The sequence below is a fragment of the Brassica napus genome, unplaced genomic scaffold, assembly GCF_020379485.1.
Source record: "Brassica napus cultivar Da-Ae unplaced genomic scaffold, Da-Ae ScsIHWf_157;HRSCAF=285, whole genome shotgun sequence".
Taxonomy (NCBI): Eukaryota; Viridiplantae; Streptophyta; class Magnoliopsida; order Brassicales; family Brassicaceae; genus Brassica; species Brassica napus.
The window spans coordinates 1-16,435 of NW_026014993.1; the positions used below are offsets into that span (position 1 = coordinate 1).

Genomic DNA, 16,435 nt, shown 5'->3' on the forward strand with positions numbered 1-16,435 from the left:
AACGCAACAGGAGAGTTAGTTACATTTACCAACCAGGAGCTAGCAAGGTTAGAAAGAACATTGTCAACAGCCAAGGAAAACTGACACCACTATGGGTGATCACGCCAATCAGGATGATCTCTCGCTGCAGCTATGGCACTCATGCAGCAGCAGATGCAACAAATGCAGCAGACCATCCAAGCTCAGCAGGATGCTGCTGAACAGTGCTGCTCTCGGCGCAGCAGGAACAAACAGGCGCAGACTGTTCCAATCGGGCAGAGAACCTTCCGCGTAAACATTCCTACTAGCGCTCTGCCATTGTTTCCTCCACCTTGTACTAGGCAGGACTTTGAGATCAACCTGCTTTGATCGGTCTAGTACAGAGAAAGGTGTTCTCCTGGTCTCTCTACAGAATTCCAATGGAGCATATTAGATAGCTTGAAAAGTCTGCAGTTTCACTCGCGTGAATGGTGTTCCACAGACTACATCACGTGCATGTTATTCCCATTCTCTCTGATGGAAAAGCGCACGGTGGTTGAACTCTTTCCCTACCGGCTCTCTCACTTCATGGAAAGGTCCGATCAGCGTTCCTCAGCCATTTTCTACTCTAAGGCGAGAACAACTGCTTGAGGAAAAGATCACCCTCCTTTCAACAGCTCACTGATGAGCTTTTCTGCTGCGACGCATGGGAGCGCTTCAATGACTATCGCAGAGAATGTCCTCACCATGGATTTGATGATGATTATATCCTGGACATTTTCTACGATGGAGTGGACTGGAAATACCAAGGTGCTCTAAATTCTGCGAGCAATGGAGACTTCATGACTCAAACCACTGCTGAAGCGTTTAAGCTGATTGAGAACATGGCTGCTAGCTCAGCTAATAAGAAAGAGGAGAGTGATTGCTCCAAGAAAGGAAACAGTTCTGACGCCCAGAAAATAGATGAGCTGACTGCCAAGGTTGATCAGCTACTGAAAAACAACCAAGGACACGTTTTCAGCATGGAACAACCTACGGCCGGGCATATTCAGAACCAGAACCAGCGACAACCGCAGAGCAATCCGCATGCTGTTCCAGCTACCGGGAACAGTCAACCAGATGAGCTGAAGGGTCTGGGTATGATGATGCAACAGCTGTTGCAGGGTCAGCAGGTTCAGGCCAAGGCGTTGAATCAGGTAACCACGGAAATAGACACCAGGATGGGCAACATGTTCACTGAGCTGAATAACAAGTATGACAATCTTGCGATCCATATAAGAAAGATCGATGTTCAGCTTGCTCAAACAGTTGAGAGTGTCAAGAGGCAACAAGAGACGCTTCCTGGAAGAACTGATAAAAATCCTAGGACTGAGCACTGTAATGCAATAGAGCAGCCGTTTGCTGAGACTGCTTCAGGCGCAGAAGAGAGAGCAGAGCAGTCTATTAGCTCTGGAGTGACTGCTCCTAGCGAACCTGCTGAGACTCCACCATCTCGACTCTATGTTCCCAAGGTTCCGTATCCAATTCCACCTAGACATCTGATGGATCCCATTAGTGAAGAGCAGCTGATAGGTTTTAACAAGATGGTGAGAAGGCTTCCTAAAGAACTTGCATTCGAAGATGCTCTGCAGATTCGTCCATTGCTCCAGTTCTTTAAACACTGTAGAGAGACTCAAGAGGAGATCAAGGTCCTCTATATCAAAGCACTGTCTACACCAGCATTGAAGGTATTGCCTAAGGTTGATGATCCTGGAAAGTTTGTTTTCCCATGCTCCATCGCAGGAACAACCTTCAAGGATGCTCTGTGTGACTCTGGTTCTTGTGTGAATCTCGTCTCAAAGGCTATTGTAGACGATTTGGGTATTGCTGATATTGAGCGTTCTCAGCTGACCTTGACCTTTGCAAACTCTTCCAGAGCAGTCCCATATGGAACCATCCACAGCCTTCATGTTCAAGTAGGGGAATGCATTGTTCCTGCTGAGTTTCAAGTTGTTGAGATGAACAAGGATCATGAGATGCCTTTAATATTTGGAAGGACATTCATGGCTACTGTTGGAGCAACCATCGATATGCCCAACAAGAGAGTCTGCTTCTCCAACATCGACAAGAAAGTTTTCTACAAGGCTGTACCCACCAGATCTTCCTCATCACACGCCTCTCGCATCTCAGTGTTTGATGTAGAAAAGCTGAAGGTTGTTCCAGAGAAGGAGCATGGTGATAAGGGTGAGAGCAGGCTGTTCTCTGATGAAGATCCTAGCACTGATCCTACTAAATTCAGAGGGAATTCAAGGGTGAAACAGAAAGTCCAGAAGAAAAGGATCAACGGAGATCCTACAATGATTTTGATACCTCTCAAGTGTGATGAGAACTCCATTGAGTATGAGGTAAAGTGCAAGGGTACCTCCAAACCGTTCTCTAAAGTCAGAGCCATTCTCACACATGAGCTGAAGGAGAAAGGAGACGCTGCTGTGAAAGGGTTGCTGAGCAGAGTTCTGAAGCTGAACATGTCTGATTGTGGAGCTTGTTTCGGAACAGGCCCTCCTGCTCAATCCGACTGATCCCAATCACCAAGTCAAGCTAGAGACTTAAACCAAGCGCTTGGTGGGAGGCAACCCACTGGTGAGTGTCATTAACATTAGGATTTTCTTTTTACTTATTTTTGTTTTTAGTTTGTTGAGTCTCAGGTCATAAATCAGAAAATCCGAGACCCTTGACTGGAGCAAGCAGTTGGCTGCTCTCATTCCAGAGCATCCTTTACCGGAGCAACCGCATCTTGCTCTGTCAGGCTGCTCCGCGCCAGGTAAGTATCTCGAAAAAATGTTTATTCTTGATTTCACCTTCTCTTTGATTTATTTTCACACCAGGGACGTTGTGAAGTAAGTCTGGGGGAGGGTTTTCGTCGTTTACTAACTTGTTTCTTTCTTTTGTTTTTCTTTTAAGTCAGTTTGAGTCAGTTTTTATGATTGAGTCAGTCAAAACTTTGTGGGAATTAGGACCTTATTCCGTGTTGATCACTGACCACCTCGTGCTTTAGTTATCTTATTCAGTGACCTTAGCAGTGGCGAAAGACACACATGTGGACCTGGAACACCCTGACATATCTCACTTGATTCTCCAGAAGTTCTCAGCCGATCAGGTTACACTGGGTAGACATAACTCCACCTTACTTGAACCTAATCTTGACTGAAATTCTTCTTGTTATGGGCATTAGATCAGGGAAACGAGAACACACTCAGGACTTCTTATCCTTTTTATCCATCTTGCTGATCCTGAGTGGCTGGCTCATCTTTAGCTAGTTCCCACCCTGCACCTTAACCTTTATTCCACCTTCATGCATTTGTTTTTCAGTGTCATATGTGCAGATATGTGCAAAAAGGTCGGAGAGGAAAGGATCAACGCAGCCTCCTACTCGTTACTGCTGCAAAAATTATGTCAGAAGGGAGAACAAGCAGATTAAGGGAGCAACCGCTACATAACCAATGAACTGCACAAGAGCAGGGGTGGAGAACCAGAATGGTCGCGAAATCAGAACCACCAGTGGCACTCAGAACGATCATGTATTACCTCCTTCTTCGTCACATCACCATATCAGTCTTCAAAAAAAAAAAAAAAAAATTAGATTAATGTGATGGAGAAGGGGAAGAAAGAAAAGAAACATGGAGCCACTGGAAAGGTCGAGCAAGAAGTTGGTACCAAGTATTGAAGAGTGTGTAGAGGAAAGCAGAACAATCAGTTGCCTGTTCCGTCATCAGAACAGTCGCACCAGATATAGCAAAAATGAGTAGAGGCTGTGGACATCAATGGATCTATCCTCTCTTGCCATTTTGTGTGATATCCTGCATCCTCTTCAATGAAATGGTAGCCCCTAAACACTCTTAACTCCACCATTACATAGCCTGTTCCACACCTAGACCGTCTACCCTGAATGATGCCTGTGATGAGAAGCTCACGCTACTCTTAAATGAATGTAGGGAGTTCTGTCTCGATAGTGTTGCTTTTTCAGGTTTGGGATGAAGAGTATGGAGCCGATTTTTGAACAGCAGTCAGTGGGGTTCCGGTAAGGGTGTGTTGTCCTAGTTTTACTGCTTGTATGGTTCAGAGATTCGTGGTTAAAGTATGGTTGCTGAGAATAGGAGAGTTCCCACACTTTCAAACCTTTCTCCCTGTTCTTGATACTTGACATTGTTTGAGGACAAACAAGGATCTAAGTCTGGGGGAATTGATATATGGTGTTTTATACATCTTGTATATATGCTTTTAAATTGGTTTTCAAGTCTTTATCGTGTCTTTCTAGTCCTTTTCGAGTCATTACAGGTCTGGAGTTGCATTGGATGGGAGATGGACCAGCTGGAACAAAAGAGGCAGCAAATAGATGTTTCAAAACTATTTTCAATTAAAAAGATATATAATATATTCAAAAAACCCACCAAACTGAACCACATATAGGTAAAAATAAATTCCATGGTAAAACTAAAATCCAAAAAGCTTATTGATTTTCTTGGTCAAATAAGAATCTTTAAATCTTTATAAAGGTTCTCTGAAAATTACATTTTTTCAAAATTACTTTTATTTCCCACTTTACAAGCTAAAAACAAAAGAGAAGAACATTATGTTTGCTTTAAGTGTACGAATGGTTGTGAAGAAAGGTTGACTGCCTCATAGTGGCTTCATGTTTTCCAATGAGTCCATGGCCAATTCATCCGTGTATGCATGTATCTCTTTCTATTTAGATTTCAGTGAAGTTAAAGAACAAGGAGAAATACATTATACCTCGATATATAGAGGAAAATATACAATCTTTAAAACTAGCTAGACGTAGTTAACTCAATGGGCCGACTATAATGATGTTATTTTAGTTATGTCGAATTTGAATTATATTCTAAAATATCACGTTTAGGGATATATATTTTAGATATAACATAAGGTTAATCATCTACCTACAAAAATTACCGATCAAAATTCAGCTTTCTTTAATTATTTATGAAATATCTGTGACCCCAAAATTCATGGTTAATTAACTAACGGTAATATACTACAAACATATATTTGGGCTTGATTAGAATACGATGTAGCTTTATATATTTTTCTGTAGAATTAATGTTTATACTTTTTTGCTGTGACTGTATAATTTTTTTTTTGTTGAATTTTGGTTATAGATTTGAGGAGATTTAGTTATTTACTTGTAAATTTTCTAAAACAAAGACATAAGTGTTCTAGGTATTTTGCTTTCTAAAGCTAAAAAACACTGATGTTCAAAAAAAAAAAGCTAGAAAACACAATAGTTTTGAATTTTTTTTTCTAAAGCACCATTGAAAGAGATTTGTGATTTAGAAAAAAAATTGTTGTAAAAAATATATATATATTTTATCACTTTCCAATCATCGCCTTTGTTTCTTACATTAGTTCTAACTTTTATTATTGATGGCATTAGGTCATTCATACTCCGGATATTATACGAATCAGCCCGTTGCAATATAACTATAGCCTCAGTCAAAAAGAACTATAACTATATAGTGTTTGCAAATAAATATAACGCTTATAACAATTTCAGAGGAAGTAAAAAAATTAAAATGTTTATGACATGAGGTTTTATGTAAGGAAATCTGATCAAAAGTGTATATTTCTAGAAAGAGCTAAATATTTTGTGGGTTGTTTTTTTATAGTTTTATATGTAGTTTGATTTTGTTAGTCTAAATTAATATATATATGAATAGATGTAGTCATGAAACATGACAACAGAGCATCTGAATATGGAGAATATGCTAACTTTGTCAACCTAGTAAATACATGTGCAAGAACCAGCCATGCCCTGCCGCCTCTAAATACAAACTTAAATATATGTGGAAAAAGAATTTCATGAACAAAATATGTGTATACAAATGCGGAAAATGTATACTTCAAAAAAGTAGATTGTGCTATTAATTGATGAAAATCTTAATGAATGTGAATAAGTCTATGATGAATTCAAGTATAAAGGCGCATAGTTCTGGCATTTTCTTTAGAATTTGTTTCATTTCAGTTTTCACATGTTTGGTTTTTAAGATTCTCGTATATCTTATATAAAACAGAAGATCATTATTCTTTGGAACATATTTTCTTCGGACCAATATTTGATTTAATTACATGCCGGCTAGTTGATAAAAAGTAAACAATGTATTATGGATGAAACGTATTGAGGAAATATTTTTAACCAAAAAACATTCTTACTTTGATTTTTGAGGCAAAAAAATGCTAGATAGGTGTATATACACTGTCTGATACCAAAGGACCATTAGCTTTTTCTGTTCTTTAACACTATTTTGCTCATGAATAATACTTTTTATAAGAAATCGGAATCTTTTTGGATCAAACACTATAAATTAGAATCTTAGACTTGGCCCATTGATCGGTCAAAAAGATGGTCTTCTAAGTGTATGTTCCAAAAACTTCAAATCTCTAGAATGTCACCCTCTTGAGAAATAACTGAAGTAGAAAAAATCAGAGTTTAAAAACGCATGTTATCATAGTCTTATTTTAATCATCCATTAACAATTGTTAACAATTTGTAACTCAATGTTCGAGAGACATTATTTTAATAACATAAATAAATTACTTGATGTTTGTATTTGTGAGACTTAATTTATATATTTTTTCCATGCAATCACTTGGTATTCCCTTAGGTACCGGTTCTTGTTTATAAAAAAAACTCGATGGAATTCAAGAATTCACACGCAACGTGCACACATATGCTAGTAGCATCTTACTAGTACTCGGTGGGGTCACTTCTTTTTTTTTTTTTTTCAGTTCAAAAAAAAAAAAGCGACCCCACCGCATTAAGGCATCTACTTCAATTTGTGTTTGTTTGTTTTTGTAATAATCTTATCAAAACTCTAAAAGGTCATATCAGAGAATGGTCAGCTTTGCTTTTCTTCTCATTCTTCTATATATTCATCTATAAATACCTTCTCACACCTTCTCCATTCTTCACACACATCTATAATACAAAAAAAATCATCAAAACAGTTGCTTAAACTCTCTCATATCTTAAGTTGCTACGTTTTTGTTTGTATTTTCCGATACGTACCATGGATTGCAGATCTATGGAGTCATCGGAAACCCTAAGGTAACCTATCCTCCATCGTACGTGTATTAGATTATATCAAGCGTTTATATGAAAATATCGAAAAGAACTCAGGGAGGGTGTCATCCACTATCACATCCAAATTCTATAATCAATTGATGAAAAACTAGAAATAATTTGTTTTCCTTAAATTATAGTTTTATACATATGTACACGTACGTGCAGGAACAAATGCGCAGCTTGTTATAAGCAATTCAACAAAATGGAACATTTAGTGGAGCACATGAAGATCTCGTATCACTCCGGTCATGAGCCTACCTGCGGCGTTTGCAAGAAACATTGCCGATCTTTTGAGTCCCTCCGAGAACACCTCATAGGTAAATGATAACCTATATATATTAAGAGAAATGTATCGTTTTATACATTCACGACGCATATGTGTATTTATTTTTAATTGTGTTATATACATAGGGCCATTGCCAAAACAAGAATGCAAGAACATTTTCAGCATTCTCGGATGCAGATTCTGCTTGATGATCCTCGAAACCCCGAACGCTCGTAGGATCCATCAAGAGAGATGCCAATTTTCGAGCGTCAATGCGGTAATCTTTTCTTCTCATATTTGCATAATTAAAATTGTTAATAATCAACCGCACAAAATATATTTATTCTTACATATATGATATGATTTTCTCTGTTTCAGGGATTGACGACTCGTATGGCGGCCTTAGGCATAAGAGATAAGGACATGATCGACTACACGTCGTCTAGGTCCCCAAAAGTGGTTGCACTTTCTTGCAAGATGGTAGGAGGGGGAAGCGACGGGTCGCTGGATCTATGTGCAAGGGTTTGCATAACGGATGAGGGCGACAATGTTGTGTTCCATACGTACGTGAAACCGTCAATGGCCGTGACGAACTATAGGTATGAAAAGACCGGCATACGTCCGGAGAATCTAAGGGACGCAATGCCCTTGAAACATGCACAAAGAAAGATTCAAGAGTTTCTTTGTAATGGAGAACCCATGTGGAAGATTCGTCCAAGAGGTGGGAAAGGGAGGATTCTCGTGGGACATGGCCTCGATCACGATCTTGACCGCCTTCAACTTGAATATCCTTCTTCCATGATAAGGTGGCATTTCTATAAAGAAAAAATATAAAGAGGATATATATATAATAGAAAAAGACTAGCATAGCACCAAACCAAGTTTTTCCTCAAACTAGCACTCAAGGATCAAAGTCACAAAAATAGGTTTCATTAAAAAGATAAATATACTCTTAGGGTTTAGAGTTAGGGGTGGAGTTTTTGAATTAGAGTTTAAAATTTTATAAAATAAAAAATAAATACTAAAAAATTAAAAATAAAAATTAAAAAAACAGTTTCAAAAAGTATTTTTGAATTATAAAAAGAAAATTTAAAAAAAAAATAAAAAAAATTTCGAAAAAAAATTATAAAAAATGTCGAATCTGAAAACATATAATCTGAAACTATAAAAAAAAATTTCATTTTTTTTTATTTTTATTTTATTTGTTTTTATTTATTTTGTTTGTTAATTTAATTTTAAACCAAAAGTATTAGACATATTTTATCATTTAATGAATGTCATTTTTGTGACTTTTTCCTTCTAATGTTATTTTTGAGATAAAAACTCAAAAGGTGCTATTATTGACAATTGTCACTAGATTCCTTTAGTGTTACTTGAAATCTTTCAATATAGCCAATGATTTTATGTGTGTTTTTTATATGACGGGATTTTGTATGATCTTATTGCTGTATGTAGGGATACTGCGAAATACCCTCCCTTGATGAAAACAAGCAAGCTGAGCAATTCCCTCAAGTACTTGACCCAAGCCTATCTCGGGTAATATATCTAATTTTGTTTTTGTAATAATATTTTCAAACCGGGTGTTGATGCTTTGTATGGGCTTAAAGTTATAAGGGAGGGCTTCAAAACGTAAGATTCACATGTTTTCTAATATATTCATTTCAAAATTTACACATAAACATATATATATAGTTTGTGTGACTAGAAATATCATTGAAGTAAATAAAATGAATTCATTATAATAAAAACAAATTTACATGGTTAGAAATTTTACTTTACCCTAGATACTTAATACTTATTAGCGTTGATTTTCCTTACATCAACCTGGTTATTTCATTTTCTTTTCTTTTTAACGCAAATATATAGTTCCAATAGTATATACCCTTCTTTTCTGTATGTAATATTTTAAGATTTATTCCTAGGTTCACCCTTTAGGTTTACCAACTAATAAGATTTTGTTATTTCATATTCGATATCTTTCAAAAAAATGAGACAAAATATTATCAAATTATATTATGTTTTTAAAATAAAAAAGTAAAAAAAAAAAATAATAGTAGTTACAACAAAATAATTTAAAAAAATATTTTTAACGTCGTCAGTAAAACACTAAACCCTAAATGCTAAACCATAAACCATTGGATAACCCCTAAACCATTAGATAAATCCTAAACTCTAAATCAAAAACACTAAACACTAAACCCTAAATCCTAAATCCTTGAGTGTTTTAGTGTTTAGTGTTTTGATTTAGAAATTAATATTTATCCAAGGGCTTAGAGTTTACCCAAATGTTTAGGATTTATATATGGATTAAGATTTAGAATTTAATGTTTTGCTGACGACGTTAAATATATATATATATATATATTTTTTTTTTTTGTAACTACTACTATTTTAAATTTATTTATTTATTAATTTTTTATTTTTAAAACATAATATAATTTGACAATATTTTGTTTCATTTAAAAAAAATATCAAATATAAAATAACACAATTTTATTGGTTGATAAAGTTAGAGGTTTACTCTAGGGGGTGAACCCAAAAATAAGTCATATTTTAGGGATGAGTAGTGTGTATGCCTCATACCATATGTTCAATATATAATATATGTTCGTGTCCATCAACCGTATAAGTAATCTAAAACACTTGAGATCAATTATATACACATTAATTGTCTAATGTTCAAGAATCAAGACCATATATTAATGATGATTATTGATGTGCCTATAGGTATGATGTTCATGTTGGGATACAAGACCCATACGAAGATTGTGTAGCGACGATGAGGCTTTACACGAGAATGAGATATCAGAAACACAAGATTGAAGCTTATCCTTTAGCTGCCGACGCGCACAACCGTAGCAATCAAGTGGTTTGGAGGCAGAACGAGTTCGAGAGGATGTCTCCTGATGAAATGCTTTCCATCTCTCGCTCCGACTACTATTGCTGGTGCTTGGACTCCCTCGCTTGATTTCTGAAACTCTGGGGTTAAGTTGAGGAATTTCACATAATAACTTCGTAAACTTTTTGAAGATAATAAATTTAGTAGCGTAATGTCGAATAAGAATCAGTTGTTATTTTTAATATGTACTAGTATATAAATTTTATAGTATGTGTCGTGTGAGACGCATATAAATTGTTACTGTACTTGTAATAATGCATTGCTTTTCAATGATTAATTACTTTTAGTTAAAAATTAATTACTAATTAGTACTTGTACATCTCTGTTTGTTTTAGACTTTTAATGCATATAAAAATTATGCAAAATTTCTATTTTTGGAACACACATAATACAACCGTAAGTAGTGAGACATTTTTTCTCAAACATGGTATGCATTAAATATATGACTGTTAACACTAGGTAATCGCACAGAACTCATTTTATAAAGAAAAATATGCCACATTTTATATAAATATTTAGGAAAAATACAAGTATTACATAATTTTCTTGTATGCAGTTTTATTTCTTTACTGATAATACTAAAATTCTATGTTTTGTTAATTTATAGGTTGGTTGTAATAAAATTATAAATATGTCAATACTAAATAAGATATATGTCTTGTTATCCGTTTAACTAAGTTATTTAGAAATATCGAAACCAACTGAATATTTGAAACTAATTAAAAATTAAACACATTCTAATATTACCATTTACTAAGTTAATAAGGTAATTTATAACGATAACTCAAATATTCATGATTTATTTGAAACCATTTTAGACGTATGTGGTCAAAAATATGATTTGATGGTAATTTTTAGATATCTTCTTCCTTAACATATTTTTCTTAAAATTGTGAAAGATTTATAATAAAAACTCATGGAAAAAAACTATTTATAGTTTTTTAAAATCATATATGAATAATCATGACTTTCAGATTATAGGTAGTTATTTTAAAATGATATCTTTACAATATATTTTGAAGAGACACATCATTACAAAATACATCATAATTATAGAAAGGAACTTATAACATATATTGACAATTTTTTAAAGAACTCCTTTGTCTTTTACAGTGGAAATACATAACTCTTTACATTAATTAAGATTTCAAATATATATTTTAAAGATGAGAAAACATATCTAAACATTTTTCTTCAACTATTTTTAACATTTACATGTTTTAAAAGACACAACATTTGATCATTATTTTTTTCAATAGTTACATGATTGAGAAGACACAATCTTTTGTTTCCAATAGTTACATAAATGGGAAAACGTAACCTTTCAACATTAAATGAGATTCCTATTATTAATATAGATTAAACTACAACATTAATAGAAAAATAACAGAGTTAAGTTAGAGGGTAATTACTTTCTTGGTAAAATGGCTAAATATATTTCTTCATGTGTTATCTTTAATTAGATATGAATGTTTACAGATTAGGATTGACTACAATACAAAGTGTCATTAAGTCAATTTATGATCGTCATCCTCAGATCCATATATTAAAAAGTCATAACATACGTGATGGTAATCTACTATTGTCGAATTTGGCTTAAAAAGAGATGTAGTCAAGGTCAAAGAAGCTAGTGTTACTTGTTTTGTGCTATGAAGCCTGTGATATGATACACATTGATTTCTCTTGATGATACTAGATTTCATGCAGAAAAAATGTATTGTCTGACGAAGAGATACGTATATATATATATATATAATGTTTTTAAGTACATACAAAACTATTTCAAGTGTGGAACACAATTTGATACATTCATTCCATTTTGCATGAATAGTCCTCAAACAAAATAACATATATGACCATTTAGTTCTTATATTGTTAATCTCAAATATACGTATTAATTTGTTTTAGTATTATCTGTTAACCAATTTTTTTTACGAGTTGCGACAGCTATCAGCTATGATATGTATCGACCATGTAAAATTTGTTTTCCAAAAATGTTTTGGAGGCAAGAGAATTTCCAGTTACTTATAACATATATGAAAAACGAAAATTGACTCTTATTCCTTTTCCACATTTTCACTTAAAGAAATAAAATATCACCAATTTTTCTCGAGAAGACACTGATTTTCCCCCTTTACGGTTGGTGACTACTTAATTTTGATTGTGCATGCATATTAACTCAGCAAACTTTCCTCAAATACACAGATTTATATCTGTAGCATGTGCTAGTTAATATCTTTCTTAGACGAAAAAGGAGTTTGACTTTCACAGATTGAGAACTAAATATAATATCGCATCTTAGTACTTTTAGATAAATCACACGAAAGCTTAAATTAGAAAAAGAAAACCAATTGAATATTTGATTAATCCAAGATGTAATCAAGCTGAAACTCGCTTTGCATGTTCCTCGTTACCACTGAGTTGCAAGTTAGCCTTAGAAAGATTGTCCTCTTCTTCATCTTTTGGTGTTGTCTTGTAATAACAAGCATATAGTATAAGCTGTACTACTCCTGATATTGTTCCTAGTCCATTTCCAATCTATAATAAAATAAACAAAACTAGTTAGTACTTCTAAACAGAAGACACTAGTGATAAACATATACTGTAGTCTGTAGTTAAACTTAAATGGTTTACCAAAATGAAAAGATCGAATTTAATAAGGGCATAAATAATCCAAATGACTCCGTTCAGAAAGTTGGCAAGTGAGAGAGAGAACGGCATGTACTTCACACTTTTGGTTTTGATCACCTTACTCTGGATAAGTCAAAACAAAGATGTATTTTTTATTATAAAAGGTAAAAAATATATAAAGGTTTAGGGAAAAGAGGAAATTAAAATATCGTACCATGATGGTGAGAGGAGCAATATACATGATGCTAATAAAAATGACACAAATGATTCCAACAAAAGTAGATCTCTGGTTATGTGTGTGGAACAATAGCAATGTGCATGTGGCTACTATTCCTACAAACACCATCTCTCCTATCAGCCATATCCCCACTTTCACCTGCACCAAAAATCAATTTAATTAAACCAACTCAGAATAAATTGCATAAACTTTGTCTTGCCTATCACCATCCTAAAACCAGAATCAGTCATTGTCGACTATTGCTCGTTGCTACAGTGTCTTAGCGTTCATTTCAAGCAAAAGACCATGATTGAATGGACTTGGCTCAATTTTGTTTCACTTCGATTTGATTACCATTGAACCAGAGCTCAATTTATGTTAAACAGAATATAAATTATGTTAGTTGTTAAATCACAAAACTGAAATATAAGATTATATACCACTCTCGTTTTAATTCTTTCAAAATCTTCTGTGGAATTTTATAATCATACCAATATATTAAATAATTAACTGTTAAATATTATAACAAAAAGTTAAACAGTAACCATAAATGATCACACATAAAAAATTAGCTGTATTTTGTTACCTTGTACTTATATATCTCTAGGGGTATCTCTAGGAGAAAAATATGATTCATACTAATTAACTAGAATCTAGATGGAAACTAAAACTTAACCTGATTTGATATGGTTTTATAATTTTGGTTTTTTGTGCATAAGAATGATCAAAAACTATGCTAAAAATTAATAGAAGAGAGATATGTAAGGATACTATTTTACCTTGCGTTGGGTGGGAGAAAAGTAGAAGAAGACTGAGAGATAGAAGAGTTCAATGGCCAGACCAGTGACATTAATAGTGATCACAAGAAGGCTATCTGGATGGACTATGGGTAAGCCATAAAAGACCCATAATGCGCAATTCAGCACGGTGGCTAAGTACGGGTCGGCTTTGTATTCCTCCACCTTCTTCATCTTGTATATTGTTATGAATGTTGGTCTGCATTAATTATTCATATACATTCTATAAACATTAATTGTTCAATATTTCAAACTATGGTATGTATGTTAATGTTAGCTATGTGTGAGGGATTAATGATTACATGGGAGAGAGGAACAAGAACAAGGAGATGACATTTCCTGCGACAATTGACAAATAATTTATAATATAATAGCCAAAAATGTTAGAAATTCTTTAAATGTAGTTCGTAACACAATTCAAACCAATCTTTGTATGTATTTTGTGCTTACCAAAAATGCCGGCAATGTTTCTTGCAACTGTCGCGCTAACCATTTTACGTTAAAAGCAAATTCTAAATGATAAGAAGGAAGAACACAAGAGAAGAGAGATGTGAATATGTGTGTGTGGGTTTGCTTATATTTATAGAAACACGATGAGACGTTGGTATAAATATATGTACTGATGCATACATAGACAAGTATGTATATATATGTATTTGATGACGAAGCGAAACTCAAGAAGTTTAAGGAATTGAAATGAAAGCGACCTTGCGTTTCTCCTTCCCGTTCAAGGAAACAATCATGACACTTATCTGACTATCTTGCAATACCTCGCTGGCTTATTGTTTTGGAGCCATGATTATAATTGTTCCTACCCTAATTAAAGAGAATACGTGTATATATATATCACATGCATGTGCGTATGTAAGTTATTTTAGTTGTAATAATCTTATTCACGGCCATAGTTAATTTACAAAATAACACTATTCAGAGAGATCCACGTTAGTGTAAGCGAGCAAGCTGATAGAAAACCAAATTTCTCAGCATTTATTTGTTCTTTTTTTCGAACTTTTAGAACCAAATTTCTAAACTTGTGTTGTCATATTAAATTATACGTTTCATATGATAGAAAAGGTAAAAGGTTTGCTAATCTTCATGGTTGAGTATCTTTCTCTTCATTTCTGTTTTAGAGATATCCCATATTTTTGGAAAATATTGGGTTAATCATTTTTTCTGTGAACTAACGCAATCTATATATAATTCCGCATAATCTATATTTTTCTTTAAAATGTTACATATTTGATCCATCCAAAGCTTGAATAATATAAAATCATTATTAAGTTCTTATATTTTAGTAACAGCGAACAATTTATGTTTGAAAAAGGAAAACTACTTTAATTTTTTTTATCTCAAATATATTATGAACCAGTCTTGAATGAAGTCTTTGTATTACATTAAAAAAAAAAAGAATTCAGATATTCTATATCCTGATAAATCTAAATGAGTATAAATTTTAATGGGTGAAATAAAGAGTTATAGAGATTTAGTCACAACTAACAAAAGCTTCAGATGACTAATCAATTTTCAAGCAAAAGGGATCTGCATTTACATGTGTTGCGACTTGTGAGAAGGCAGACAAAGCAATGATTTTTCTCTTTTAACTAAGTGGTGGTATTCTAATGGCAATTTTTAGGGTTTGGTATGTATCCACATCATTTATGAGATCGATTTCTCCTAGAAACAAAATTATCATTATTTGGTCAGTTTAGGTTTGAATTTCAGTTAAAGTGGTTAACATGGTAGATCGTAATAGATTATCGGTCTATTTTCTGAGATTAGTCGGAAAGTATTATAAACTCGGATCAGATAGTATGGTAACCAATTTACCCTGTACCATTAAGTGTGATTCTTCCCGGAACCGACCGGATCAACCGATATAATAATAAAAATGATTTTTTCTTGTAGAAGAAAGCAATACAAAAGTAAACTAAGCATGCGACTGTGTCGATTTCGAATTTGGATTCCGATGTAACCATTCTTCTAACGATCATTTTCTTTCTTTATGGATTCAGTGGATGATAAAACCGCAATATAATTTGTGTATGCGCGCGGGCGCTTTGAATTGATATTATAATGTACATATAAATTATGTGTATATATAAACACTTAGTGATGGGTAAGGTATACCTGCAATTAGATCACTGTTTTTTTTGTGGTCAACAAACTATAATTAATTGCAAACCCTTTAGCAACAACACATATATATCCCGCTTGCGTGGTTATGCAACGTAATATCTAGTTCTCATTGCAAACAATTGGATCCGTTTGGTGTCGATAAACAAATTCCAAGGACATTAATCATTCGGACCTTGATCCGCAGAGATGCCTCCGGATTTTATATAATAATAATAAAATAGTTTTAAAACCGGTTAAAACCTGACATGGATTGTTAATAAAATTACTACAATTTTTCTTTCATATTCCATTGAATAAGGAATAATAATAATAATAATTTTATGATCAAGATACTTCAAAAATAATTTATTTATTCTTTTTTTGGTAGCTCGCTTAAACCGAAAGCTCAGTCTGATCATGCTTCTTAATGTCG

At 33.7% G+C, this 16,435-nt stretch overlaps 2 protein-coding genes and 1 pseudogene across 2 annotated transcripts; 1 reads left to right on the forward strand and 2 right to left on the reverse strand.

Moving 5' to 3' along the window:
• Positions 1–633: 633 nt before the first annotated feature.
• On the reverse strand, positions 634–712 carry LOC125597920 (annotated as a pseudogene).
• Positions 713–6,855: 6,143 nt separating this feature from the next.
• On the forward strand, positions 6,856–12,622 carry LOC106424624 (RNA exonuclease 4). Its single transcript, XM_013865391.3, has 6 exons — positions 6,856–7,060; positions 7,244–7,395; positions 7,490–7,620; positions 7,722–8,149; positions 8,799–8,879; positions 10,071–12,622. The coding sequence occupies exons 1-6, from the start codon at positions 7,023–7,025 to the stop codon at positions 10,309–10,311; spliced, it is 1,071 nt and encodes a 356-aa protein (XP_013720845.1). The 5' UTR covers positions 6,856–7,022; the 3' UTR covers positions 10,312–12,622.
• On the reverse strand, positions 12,449–14,484 carry LOC125597919 (bidirectional sugar transporter SWEET4-like). The gene is made up of 6 exons (XM_048772383.1): positions 14,338–14,484; positions 14,190–14,226; positions 13,870–14,086; positions 13,088–13,249; positions 12,877–12,996; positions 12,449–12,780 (listed from the first exon to the last, which is right to left on the reverse strand). Exons 1-6 carry the CDS (start codon positions 14,378–14,380, stop codon positions 12,622–12,624), a joined length of 738 nt encoding a protein of 245 aa, XP_048628340.1. The 5' UTR covers positions 14,381–14,484; the 3' UTR covers positions 12,449–12,621.
• Positions 14,485–16,435: the final 1,951 nt, after the last annotated feature.